Below are 13,763 nucleotides of genomic sequence, written 5' to 3'. Positions count from 1 at the left end.
TTTTGTCAAAAAATATCAATTTAAAAAGATACTGATCATTTAATTTGTAGTTTAAAAAAAAACAATTATTAACATAAAAATGGTCAAGTTTCCCATAATTGTATGAAAATATCTTTATTTTTTTTAGAAACTTTTTTGAATTTATCCAAATTAACTGAAATGATCTCTCATTGATAATTGCCAAATCCAAACTCAGTTACTATGGGAGTTACTAGTTTGATTGAGCTTGAAAATTGCTTAATTTAGTGGATTCGATCTGCTCCAAGGGTCTAAATTTGCTACAAGGGTCCAAATCCACTTAATTGGTGACCCTAGGAGTAGATTTGTATAAAAAAATGGATTGAATATGGTTTGAGGTCCCTTGATTTGAGTCAGAGCCAACTTGAATACGGATCCATCCCTATGTCCACCTAAATCTAAATGATTTATTGTTTCAAAAATTATAATTTTTAGATTTTTCAAAATATCTTTACATACTATTTTAAATCTTTAATACAACATGAATTTTTGTAAGATAAAATATTTATAATAGTAAAATAGAATAATATAGCAATTAGTAAATAAGTTGTGCTAGAGTGACCTTAAGATTGGACCTCATATCGTACATCTTGACGTGAAAGTGGGTATGAACCATATAGGCTTTTTACTCATATCTCAAGGAAAGTATTTATGGTTCCCATACATTTTCAATGTTACAGTTCCTCTTAGAGCATCTCCAACCCTTATTTAAAGTCAACTTCATAATTTGAAGATAACATCTTATCAAGTTATACTTAACTTGTTCGGAGAGGAGGGAATAGTTGGTGCGCCCAAGCTGACCCAGATACCCTTCTAATAAATAAATAAAAGTTATACTTGAACTATCAAATTTAAGAATTCATCACAATGGAACTCTTCAAAATAAGAAATCATGCCATGTCATTTTTTGTTGGAGAGAGGAAATAATAATTTAAAAAAAAATTGTCATTTAGTGTTAATGCGAGGTTTTAAAGAGTGAATAGTGCATCTTCAAATTTGAAGAGTCTAAACTCTAGTCATTTTGACTTGAACTTATATGAGACATTGGAAAGTATTCCCTCTTCGTGTATGACTTTTGTAGAAGGGTTGGATATGTTCTTATTACGATAGGAGCTATTAACAAATTGACCAGAATCATAAAACTCAAAACTTCAAGGGAGTTGGTTTCACGTACAATTGTTTGGAGGGGAGAAGAACCATAGAGAGATTGTTGAATGAGTTCGATGTGTGCTATTTGTATTATAAAAACTATGTGAAGCTCATAGGAATCGACACATCATTGGGGTTCAAATTTGTTGTTTTTAAAGAGAGATTGTATTACCACACCAACTTTTGCTAACACCACCCATTTCATATGTAAATCATCAAATAATTAGTACACATCTTGGGACGGCATTAGCAAAAGTTGGTGTGGCAATAAAAGTTATATTTTTTAAACTAGTTAAACTTTTGATGTAAGCTAAAATGTGCATCACACTCTTTATCAGACCCATGGGATCATGAAATTTAAAAACTTGATAAAATTATTAAAAAAAGAGTTAAATATTTTTATATGTATTAAAAAGGATCTAATTTTTTTATAAATTTTTTTTTATCGAAAATGAATAAAGTCGTTGGACAGTCCAACATTTTAGTAACTTGTTGGATTGACCAACATTTTAATTGGAGGCTAAATTGTTTGGATGTTAAAAGCAAGCTACTAAAACGTTGGACAATCCAACGTTTTAATCATTCGGTGGGCATTTTTGGTAAAGTAATGTATTTTTAACACATTAAAACATTGGACAGTTCAGCGAGTTAGTAAAACATTAGACTGTCCAGCGACTTAATTCGTTTTTGTTAATTTTTTTAAAAAAATAGATTCTTCTTTTGAAAATATTAAAATATTAAACCATTTTTTAGTAATTTTCCCTTCAAACTTTCTCTTGTTACCTATACGATCTAGAGTCATATAAACATAGGCCTAACAAGGAGAGGTTGATGTGTAAGCCTCCTAGAAATTAACAATCCTCACTTGACAAGATTTCTTTCCCTAGTCAGGAAAATTATAATACGGAATTAGACTAAATGTGGTGGTTGTTGCTTTCTATCCCAGAGATATTTCGAGTAAGAATAGATAAAAACAATTTCCTTCATTGATGATCATTTGACTATAATTCAACTCTTAATAGAACAACATATATATATAAGATCACCGACAAATGACTCATGGAAAAATACATGATTCTAACATTGTAAATGTGCAATCCAATAATTAAGATCTATTTGTAGAATAAATATTCCGCAGATAATATATGAATAGATCTCAAGTGTTTATGATCATCCGACTTTACGTGTGTAGACAATAAAAAAAAATTGAAGATAACATCTTATCAAGTTATACTTTAACTATTAAATTTAAGAATTCACCACAATGGAACCCTTCAAAATAAGAAATCATGTCATTTTTTGTTGGAGAGAGGAAATAATAATTAAAAAAAAAAAAGTTGTCATCTAGTGTTGATGCGAGGTTTTAAATAGTGAATAGTGCATCTTCAAATTTGAAGAGTCTAAACTTTATAGTCATTTTGACTTTAATTTATATGAGACATTGGAAAGTGTTCTATCTTCGTATATGACTTACGTAGAAGGGTTGGAAATGCTCTTATTGCAATAGGAGCTATTAACAAATCGACCAGAATCATAAAACTCATAACTTTAAGGGAGTTGGTTTCACGTACAATTGTTTGGAGGGAAGAAGAACCATAGAGAGATTATTGAATGAGTCCGATGTGTGCTATTTGTATAATAAAAACTATGCGAAGCTCATAGGAATCGACACATCACTAGGGTTCAAATTTGTTGTTTTTATAGAGAGATTGTATTACCACACGAACTTTTGCTAACACCACTCATTTCATATGTAAATCATCAATTTATAGAGAGATTGTATTACCACACCAACTTTTGCTAACACCACTCATTTCACATGTAAATCATCAAATAATTAGTACACATTTTGGGGCGGCATTAGCAAAAGTTGGGGTGGCAATAAAAGTTCTATTTTTTAAACTAGTTAAACCTCTGATGTAAGCTAAAATGTCCATCACACTCTTTATCAGACCCATGCGATCATGAAATTTAAAAACTTGAGAAAATTATTAAAAAAGAGTTAAATATTTTTATATGTACTGAAAAGGATCTAATTATTATTATTTTTTAATTATAAAAAACGAATAAAGTCGTTGGACAGTCCAACGTTTTAGTAACTTGTTGGATTGACCAACATTTAATTGGAGGCTAAATTGTTAGGATGTTAAAGTAAGCTACTAAAACGTTGGACAGTCCAATGTTTTAATCATTCACTGGGCATTTTTGGTAAAGTAATGTATTTTTAACACATTAAAACATTGGACAGGTTAATGAGTTAGTAAAACATTGGACTGTCCAGCGACTTAATTCGTTTTTATTAATTTTTGAAAAAAATAGATTTTTTTTTTTTTTTTGAAAATATTAAACAAAGGCCTAACAAACAAAGGTTGAAGTGTAAGCCTCCTAGAAATTAACAATCCTCACTTGACGAGATTTCTTTCCCTGGTCGGGAAAATTATAATAAGGAATTAGGCTAAATGTGGTGGTTCTTGCTTTCTATTCCATAGATATTTCGAGTAAGGATAGATGAAAACAATTTCCTTCATTGATGATCATTTGACTGTAATTCAACTCTTACATGATAGAACAACATATACATAAGATCACCAAAAAACGACTCATGGAAAAATACATGATTCTAACATTGTAAATGTGCAATTCAAATAAGATTTATTCGTAGAATAAATATCCCGCAAATACATATTATCGTGATATATGAATAGATCTCAAGCGTTTATGATCATCCGACTTTACGTGTGTAGACAATAAAATAAAATAAAAATTGATCAAATCCCCTCCCCTCCCCCCCCCCCCCCCCCCCAACATTGTAAATGTTGGGGTGACATGGGTTAGAACCATAGATTTTTTTCTCGTGATATACAACTGCATATATTTATGGAGATGTACAATTGTGTATTTTGAAGAAATCTATGGTCCTAACTCATGCCACGTCAATGAGCGGAAGGGGGCGTCAGAAAATCACCACTCTATCTTTATTTATACATCAGTTATCATAAGATAGAGACTTCAAAACTCTTCCAACATCAACCTCTTGTATTTAGAGATAGAGTCGTGATGAATGCACGCTGTCTTGGTACGAGGGCACGGAATTATAGATCCTTTTCATCGGGATACACCAGAAAAAGATGTGTGGTTCTGTGTCTTTGCCACGTCAGCTGCGATCCAACCGCATGTATTCATCATTATTCTTAGAGATATGTAGTAAATTTACGATTCTGCTCTCGTATCCGTTCACGCGCACTTCGTAGAACTTCTGATATGAGGAGTTGGCATTCAAACCCGAACAATTATCCTCTTTTCCCCGACTGTTTAACTTCCTTCTCCAATTTTCAGACACTAACAAATTCAAATTTTGCGTTTTTAGATAAAAATCAGTTAACCTATCTTCCACCATTAATAAAATTAGGGTTTCAGATTCTTTAATTGTTCATCTGTTTATCTGTTAGTCTTGAAATTGTGTGGTTGAGAGTTGATACTGAAATTATTCTCCTCTTTTTCTGTAAATTATATCCAATTTTTGTTCTTGAATCAGTTTTTCGAGGGAAATGGGATTTGTAGCCAATCATAATGGATTGTGTTCTCGAATTCTTCCTGAATTTCAAATGGTTAGATCTGTAGTTTGTTCTGAACATGTAGAATCTATCCCTTTGCGTCGTCGTGTTCTAAGAAAGGTAGACAGTGAGCTTGCTAAGGGAAACCTGAAGAGTGCTCTAACTCTTGTGAAGCAGTTGCAGGGGAAACCTGGTGGTCTCCGTGGATTTGGGGCTGCCAAGCAGGTTGAGCTTCATCTGTGTTGTGTTCTTGTTTTTTTCTTTCTTCATCTATATTGTAGTTTCTTCCATTTGTGTAAATTGCTTGCATTTCTGGAATTTTAGGTGCTTCATATAATGTGGTTTTGAATTTTTTATTCTTAATTATGGAAAAAGTTCGCTTTGGTCTGATTTGATTTGCAGATAGCATTTGAGTAAGGTTTGGTCTCATTTGACAAAGGGCAATTATAGACCTAGCTAGAAGGAGAATGCAAGTTGAAGGCTCTAAAAGAGCAAGAGAATGTAGTGAAGGCGGATATGAACACACTTGCAATAACATAATGAAAGTGGTCACTTTGGGGCATGGTTTTAAAACTTGTTTTGACGTCTCGTCTAGTCCGTGAGCGAGACTGAGTTGTCTCGGACAGGTTTTCCGATACATTTGAGATGTCTTGTTCAACAATGAGAAAAATGAACAGTGGGTTTTAAATCTCGTACGATACATTGACTTGTCAGTCTGTCTCGTTGCTGATCGATACCGAGATGACTCGGGCGATACGTCTCCGTCTTGGATGAGTTTTGAAACCATGCTTCGGGGTATTTCTGGACTATCAATTTTTACTAGACATTCATAGTCTTAGGTGTTAGTACTAAATTTGCACTCCAGGTACTCGGTCTTGGTTCTATTTATTCTAAAACTCTTGAACTCTAATACCACTCTCCATAGTTCTAGTTTTGCATTGACTCTCTCTCTCTCTTGTTTCATTTACTAATACTACATCATCTTCAAATAACATACACGAAGGTACATGTTCTTGAATATGAGCAGTTACTTCATCTATAGATAGAGCAAACAAATACTGAGTCAAAGTCGATGTCTGATGTGAACCAATTGTAAGTAAGTCATCACCTCTGCATTTGCTCTCCCGCTAGTCACAACGCTCACATACATGTCCTTAATTATGTCAACATATCCATGTGGGACTTCTTTCTTTCCTAATACCCACCAAATTAACTCTCTAGGTACTTTGTTATGATTGTACGATTTGTTCTTGTTTTCTTCCCCTCTATTCATTTATTAGATCATTGATTATGACTCGCATTGTGAAGTTTGTGATGTTCAACAAGTCCCATTTATCCCACTTAATGGGGTTAAGGGACATCCATATTGTTCATCAAGAGACTTCTCTGATGGTTTTATTGCCTTTTTAGTTAGCAATCCTTCAAAATACTTGACCATTTGTTTTAAAAGTAACAATTGAAATATTTGGCCGGTATCCCTTTTTAATATTGATCGTGGTTAACTTATAGTTTGGTTGTTACTTTTAGAGGCATTTGTTATATCAGACTAGTATAATCTTTTTTTAAGACAATTATATCCCATTATTATGATCAAGATCTAGAAAATAGAATGCTTGATCTTTTTAAGTGTTCTGCTAAAATGATGGATTAGGTACCTCAAAGACACTACAGTTTAGAGGAACTGGATCTAAATGAAGTAGATTTATCATCTCTTCAGCCATTGGTGGATTCTATAATGGATACAATAGAAAGAAGTCTTCAGTTTGCTGCTCTTGACTTGGTAAGTTCTTTATGTTATGTCTAGGTTTCTAAGTTTTATCTACTGAATTACCCAGTATACAGTACAAATCTATAAAATAAAATAAAAAATACTTGGATAACAGTTAGAATTTATATTGTCTCATTGAATTTATTGTTTCATAGGTCTCTTCTGACGGAGGAGTTGAGAGTTCGATGCTTGACAATACGGATCAATTTCCAATTGAAGATTATCATAGTATGTGTATGCAAGTAAGATATGCCTTAATTTTTATTTTTTTCTATAATAAAAAAAAAACCCCTCTACCACCACCGCACACCGATCACACTCATGCTTTGAAGTGAAAATGTGCCTTCTCTTGATAGTGTAGTATCTTACAACTTGTGAACACTTACAATGTTCATTACATTATTGAAAGGATTAAGCTCGTGGAATAAGCTTTTGTTTCATGATTCTCACTGTTTTTTTTTTCTTTTTTGATAATCATTATTCTCTCTGTTCTTTTTTTCTTTTTTGATAAAGCAGAATTCGTCAATCCAAGTTACTAATCTTGCATGAAATTTTGCTAATGAAGTAATTGTTCATGATATATTGTGCAGCATGAAGCTGGTCACTTCCTGACTGCATACTTGCTCGGAGTTCTTCCAAGGTGTTATATAGTACCAAGTGTGGAAGCTATGAGGGAGGATGAATTAGTCGGAGGAAGAGTAGACTTTGTGGGATTTGAGTTTCTTAACACTGTAAGCTTATTTTTATTGTTCATTTTGTTTTTAGTTGGTTTAACAGATGGTGATTTATCTGCAAAAACCCTCAAGAAATCTGTCTGACATGGCTTAACCCTTCATGTTTTTTTTTTCCAATCACAAGTTATTGTCACTCTTTTTCTTGAAAGTAGAGTTTACCAGATGACCACTAGAACTTCCTATTAGTTAATTTGTTAACTATTTTCCATGAGAATTTTACCACTATGATCACCTTTGCTTCCTATTAGTTAGTTTATCACTAACTGTCCCTTATCCCAGCTATACTGGGTTGGTGACATGAATCATGATCTACCATTCAATTCTACTAAACTCATTTCTTCTGTTAAAGCAAACATCGTCAAATCTTCGTACAAGTTAGTTTGTATCATAAAGTTGTGTTAATGTTCTGTCTAATTCAACCCCAAGGGGTTGGCTAGTGGCAAGCCAAGCCTTGATAAGCTCCTCAGGAAGAGTAGGTCAAGTGATCAAAATCCCATGAAGCAATGAATTTCTTGGGGCCACCCTCCAAGGTCCGGTTGACCCTCAACTCAACCTGTTGCACGTAGGACTTTCCAAGGGGGTGGTTTGTGTGAGCAGGATTAGTCCCACCTGAAGGGTGGGGATACCCATGATATCAAAAAAAAAAATGTCCTGTCTAATTCATTGTAGTAGTATTTAAATGTTTGACAATGCAATAATATAAGTTTCAAATCCCTTTGTTGTTTGATCTACTTTGTAGTTAATATATTTTATAATAATATACGATTATTCCAATACCATGCAGATTAATGCCATAAAGCCATCAAAGAAAAAGGCTGGAAAAGTTGGTACAAGGGTGAGACTTCTTTCCTCTTCCATGTTAAATATTTTGAATAAAGAAAATGATAATGGCATTGTGTCTACTTTCCTCTTCCATGTTAATTTGTTTTAAAAGAAAAAAAGCCCCTATTTGTCTCTACTTCCAACCTTGTTGTTGGCAAGGTATCGATGTTTCGTTTTCTTAGTCCAAATGCTTAATATACTGGACTGGAACCTTTTTTATAAGAATACAATTCAGGGAAATGTCATTTGGCTTGGTTTCACGAAAAATGGCCAGAAAATAATAAAATTCAGTAAAGATTTTGTCTTAGCTGTTCACAATTGAATGTTAGGATATCGAAGATGACGAGGTAATGTGATGTGAGGACCATATCAAGGACAATTTTCTTTTATTGTATCTGTCTTGATTAACCTTTATATATGTTTCTATGCCATGCAGGTCAATAGAGGGAAAATATCATCTAAGGTGAAAATCCACATTCACATTCTAATTAATTAATTAATTTTGAAAAGAAATTTAATTACATTATGTTTAAACCTCCAACTCCAAGCACTCCTTTTCGTTTTTGAAAGTTTTGACTTCACCTATCACGACCATCAAAGTCTACTGAGAGGATAATTTTCTTGCAGAATTTGAACAGGTTCTCATGTGTGTCGTTGGCCGGTTTGGCAGCAGAATACATTGTATTTGGATACTCTGAAGGGAGCTTCACTGATATTGAAAGGGTCAGACCTTATTTTTAATGATTCATTTGTCCCAATGTCGATAAGAATTAACAAAACACTAACTGGCATTTTCTTGGTAATTGAACAGCTCAATACATTGTTCAAAAAGTTGGGTTTTACAAAAACAGAAGCAGATTCTCAGGTGAGATGGACTGTATTGAATACTGTTTTAATTTTGCATCGACATGGTAAAGCTAGGTCAAAACTTGCAGAAGCCATGGCATTGGGAAGGTCTGTGGGCTTCTGCATTGATACAATAGAGAATAATTTAGATGGAGAGGAAATTTTATAATTTTTCAGAGCATTTGTTTATGCCTCCATTTTTGTTGAATTTGTTTCCTTCCATTAATGGTATTGCAATTTGATCTTATCGTTGGGTTCAAATGATTCCAACATAATGCATGATATTTTATTATTTTTTTAATTTTTATAGAACCCAAAAATCAACTCGAATGCATTAGGACTGGGTTCGAGAACAATTTTTGTTCTCGGCCAAACAAACCCTTAAAGAGCACGCTTCAAACTACATTAAATACACTGCGGTATTTTTAGTCATAAATAAATAAATAAATAAAATTAGGGCAGTTTCAGTAAAAAAACCTGACTCAAAGTAAGATACCCAAAGAAGTGTTCTAATGATCTCAGAATCAATGATCTGTTGAAAAATACTCAAATGGCTTCTTGATCGAATAACACTTGTAGAATGATGACAATTTATATATTAAATCAAAAGGGAAAATTTTACCACAAAAAAAAAAAAAACCCTAAAATTCAAAAGGTTAGGGTTTTGATGATCAGACGTTCCAAATATACTTCTCCACTAAAAGGCTGATCTTTTATAGAAAAAGAAACGCCAAAGCTCGCAAACCAAAAAAAAAAATTATTATACTTCATCGTTTCAAAACAGAAAAAAAAAACCCTAAAATTCTTGCGAAGCTGACCCAATTTCGCCCTTTCCTTTCCCAACCTTCTTCGGAAGCAGAGTCTGATGGATATTTGGTAAAACCCCTCCATTAGCTATTGTCACAGATCCCAAAAGCTTACTCAACTCCTCGTCATTCCTCACAGCAAGTTGTATGTGTCTCGGAACAATTCGATTCTTCTTGTTGTCTCTCGCAGCGTTTCCAGCAAGTTCAAGAACCTAATAAACAAAACCCAATCAAAACGTCAGATTCCGGCACCAAAATGTCAGATTTCCGGCCAAAATACATGTTAAAAAAAGAGGATTTTAAAGAGAAATCCCACAAACCTCGGCTGCGAGATATTCAAGAACAGCAGAAAGGTAAACAGGGGCTCCAGCACCGACTCGCTCGGCATATTTTCCAGATTTGAGAAACCTTGCGATCCTCCCAACTGGGAATTGCAGACCAGCTTTGTGAGATCGAGAGACGGATTTGGAGGCTTTGGGTTTGCCACGGCCACCCTTAGTTGTCGCTGTTGAACTCATCTTGATCTCTATAGGAACAGAATTTCACAAACCCTAACCCTAATTTTGATCATTTTAAAAGCATGGGAGGGTTGGCTTTATATAGGTGAGACCCTCTTATTTGATTGGTTGATTGGGCGCCACATGGATTCTCGATTTTGATTTTTGAATGAATTTTTTAGTTTCGTTCTAACTTTTCTCTTTTTCGCGGTTGTTTCGACTTTTAATTACTAAAATACCTCAATCGAACATTCAATTATTTGGTGAGTCGAGAATCAATCAATCTGAACCGAGTTTGGGTGCTCTAAAATTTGTGGCAATAGAAGTTTTCATAAAATATGAGATCATCACGTGATGGACTTTGCCTTAATTATTAGTTCAAAGGTTCATTTTCTAGTCATTGATTCGGGCATTCTGATCTAAGATGGAAATTGAAGGTGTGTTTCATGAAGTAGCCTTACTAACTTGGTAAGGATTTCACCCTTACTAAAGATCCTTGGGCTTACTTTTACTTCGTTTGGAAAAGTCTTCGCACGGTTAAAATCATGCCAAACTCATTTAGTTTTTATAACTTCAGTATTTGGGATCGATAAGAACTTTTTTTAATTGCCGATTCATTTAGAAAAATCAGTCGATTCTCTCGATTATCAACACTTAAACAAGTCTCCGCAAAATTATATGATTTCACAAAAACATAGTACAAACCGTAGAGGGGCAAGGATGCGTTTTAGTTAGTTAGACTTATATTTTTGTTGTTAACGTGCACGACGATACAGACTTCTGGTAGTAATGCGTATGAAAGCATTAGCCCTGGTTCTAACATGGCGAGTCCAAATTCCTAACAAAAAAGCAATGCGTCTTTGGGGATTGTCTGTAGTTTGCGAGATCTGGTTCACCTTCTCATGGCTTCTCAATCAGCTCTCCAAACTCAACCCTATCAATCGCTCAACCGATCTCTCCGCCCTTTGAGACAAATTCGAACTCCCCTCACCTTCAAACCCTCATAGAATATCAGATCTTCCAGGTATGGATGTCTTCGTCTCCACAGTCGATCCAGAGAAAGAACCTCCATTCATGACAGCCAACACAATCCTCTCAATCCTACCCGTCCAATACCCAATCGAGAAGATTTCTTACTACATATCTAATGATGGAGCAGCTGTTTTGACATTCGAAGCCATGGTTGAAGCTGTAAATTTCGCAGAGATTTGAGTTCCATTCTATTGAAAGCACAACATCGAACCTCAAAATCTAGATAGTTATTTCTCAATTAAGAGTGATCCAACAAAGAATAAGAAGATAGCTGGTTTTGTGAAGGATAGACGTTGGATTAAGAGAGAGTATGATGAGTTTAAGGTTAGGATTAATGGTTTGCCTGAAGTGATAAGGAGAAGATGCGAGGTGTATAACACACCATTCTCTGTTCAATTTCAATTTCAATTGGATTGGTGTGCTATAAAAAAAAGTTGATGTGCCAATAGAATCTCTCTTTTTCTAATGGTGCTAATTGCTTTTGTGCATGTGGTCCCCCCCTCCCCCCCATCATGGAATCTCTTCTTCTTCTTCTTCTTTTTCCTGAAAAAGTAAAATTTGAATAAATAATTCTGACATTATTTAACGAGGATTTTAATTAACAAGCATGCTAAACTATTTTCTAAAGTTGTGTATATTTGGAGAGTAAATATTCTTTGAAAAATCAATTCCACGTAAAAGTAATAATTAGAAAATGGATTTTCTTAGAATATATTTCTTTATTATTCAATAAGTAAAGAGGAGAAAGGATACAATATAAAGGACTTTTCAGTCATCTATCTTATTATTACTCTAATCCAAACATGTTGAATGACGAGATTCTGATGGAATTCGGTGCATTAGTGCGGGTAAGAATGTGCATATTTTTATAATAAATATTTTTGAGAATACTAATTCTACATGAAAGTAATCATAAGAAAATAATTTTTCAAAAAAAAAAAATGCTCATGATCTTGATTCCCGATTTAGAAACGAATGGTTTCATACTCTTTTGTGACTCAGATACATATTGTATGTGTGTGCATGACCTTATATAATTTCATTCGACAACAGTCGATTACTGATAGTTGGTTTACACAATATGATGACGAAAATGTTGACATTGATAGAGGAGGCACATCTAATACGACACCAAATGAAGCTGATGATGAATTGATTACTGATATGAATATTGTACTATTTATAATGCCATATATACATTATGTAAAATTTTATTTAATTATTTATTATTTATTTGATAGACATTAAGTATGTTAGTATAGAAAAAATGAAATGAATTTTTTTTTTAAATATTAAATCCTATGTTTATACTTATTGTTAACATATTAATACTTATATCAGATAAATAGTATCTTTTTTTAATATTATTTTTAATTTCATCCAGTAATTTCTAGACAACAGGTTATCAAATAGTTCAACATCTTAACAGCTCAATTAGACAACATGTTACCAAACATATATACTCAATTCAGCAAGTTGCTTCAACAACAACAACTTTCTCTCAGCATCAACAACTTAATTCAGCATCAGCAACTTTATATACAGTTTTTCAAAACAGAGCATTTGTGGGTTCTAAAAACATGATTTGATGCTTAGAGTTGTAGAGGACAATATTCTATGAATTTTGAAGAAAAAAAAACCCCAAATAAATATATATTTTCACCTTTTTATTTCCATTTTAAGTTTGGGACTTGTGTGGAAGGTTGGTGTTTGATTGATGATGTGGTAATCCATTTGCAGAATGACCTTTAGTAAAGCTTAAAATCTTACCATGTTAGTAAGGAAAATGTTTCACAATTTTTAATGAGTCACTGAACATGTAGATTTGGGTGATCATAATTGCACCCACTTTTTGAGGCATCTACACCCACTTAAAAAATAATGAATGGGTCTTGTAGACCCCCCTCATTTTGTCTAAACTGAGCTTGAGAGCTCCCAAAATTAGCATAAAAGGGTTGGATTTGAGTTTCTTCCCAAAAAGCCTAAAGACCCATCAAGAAGAGATCTCGGACTTCAAAAACCTTCTAAAAATCTAAAATTTAGCCTAGTCGTGTGTATCCCAAGGACCAAGGCATTTTTTACTTGGTCCCTCATTCACCCACGGACCAACGTATTTTTACCTAGTCTTCCATTCACACAAGAAACGAACTGTTTTATGTTATTTTCTTGAAATTTCAACCTATGTGTTACAACTTTTGTTAAGGTGTTTTTACGCATTAACTCTATATAATCCTTGTTTTCCTAAGATAATGTAAGGTGAGTTTCCTTCTTCACCAACTTATTAAGCACGCCTTAATCCCATACCCTTGGTTTTTTAGTAATTATGCAAGTCTCCTAACTTTGACCATTGGCCCTCCCAAAAGGCAATTATTGTCCAATTCTCTTATTGAGACCTCTTTAACCCCTAAAACTATGTCCAAATACATTTTCATATACTCTTAACTCCTAGTTTAAGAAGGAGAAGAAAAAAAAATAGTCAAAGAAGACAAGGACCGAGGTGGAGATAGTTTTATTCTATTTTCATTTTAGTTTTAATT

General features: G+C 33.6%; 2 protein-coding genes across 2 annotated transcripts; one reads left to right on the top strand and one right to left on the bottom strand.

The window, feature by feature from the left end:
• The first annotated feature begins 4,215 nt into the window (after nucleotides 1–4,215).
• LOC147395898 (uncharacterized) lies at nucleotides 4,216–10,265 on the top strand. The gene is made up of 8 exons (XM_086450689.1): nucleotides 4,216–4,946; nucleotides 6,373–6,501; nucleotides 6,645–6,731; nucleotides 7,080–7,220; nucleotides 8,008–8,058; nucleotides 8,482–8,508; nucleotides 8,673–8,768; nucleotides 8,857–10,265. Exons 1-8 carry the CDS (start codon nucleotides 4,716–4,718, stop codon nucleotides 9,058–9,060), a joined length of 966 nt encoding a protein of 321 aa, XP_086306815.1. The 5' UTR covers nucleotides 4,216–4,715; the 3' UTR covers nucleotides 9,061–10,265.
• LOC147395899 (histone H2AX) lies at nucleotides 9,465–10,215 on the bottom strand. The gene is made up of 2 exons (XM_086450690.1): nucleotides 10,018–10,215; nucleotides 9,465–9,909 (listed from the first exon to the last, which is right to left on the bottom strand). Exons 1-2 carry the CDS (start codon nucleotides 10,213–10,215, stop codon nucleotides 9,688–9,690), a joined length of 420 nt encoding a protein of 139 aa, XP_086306816.1. The 3' UTR covers nucleotides 9,465–9,687.
• Nucleotides 10,266–13,763: the final 3,498 nt, after the last annotated feature.

The sequence above is a fragment of the Akebia trifoliata genome, chromosome 8, assembly GCF_017979445.1.
Source record: "Akebia trifoliata isolate Shusen 1 chromosome 8, ASM1797944v1, whole genome shotgun sequence".
NCBI lineage: Eukaryota > Viridiplantae > Streptophyta > Magnoliopsida > Ranunculales > Lardizabalaceae > Akebia > Akebia trifoliata.
This window is presented reverse-complemented; position numbering and strand designations above follow the sequence as displayed.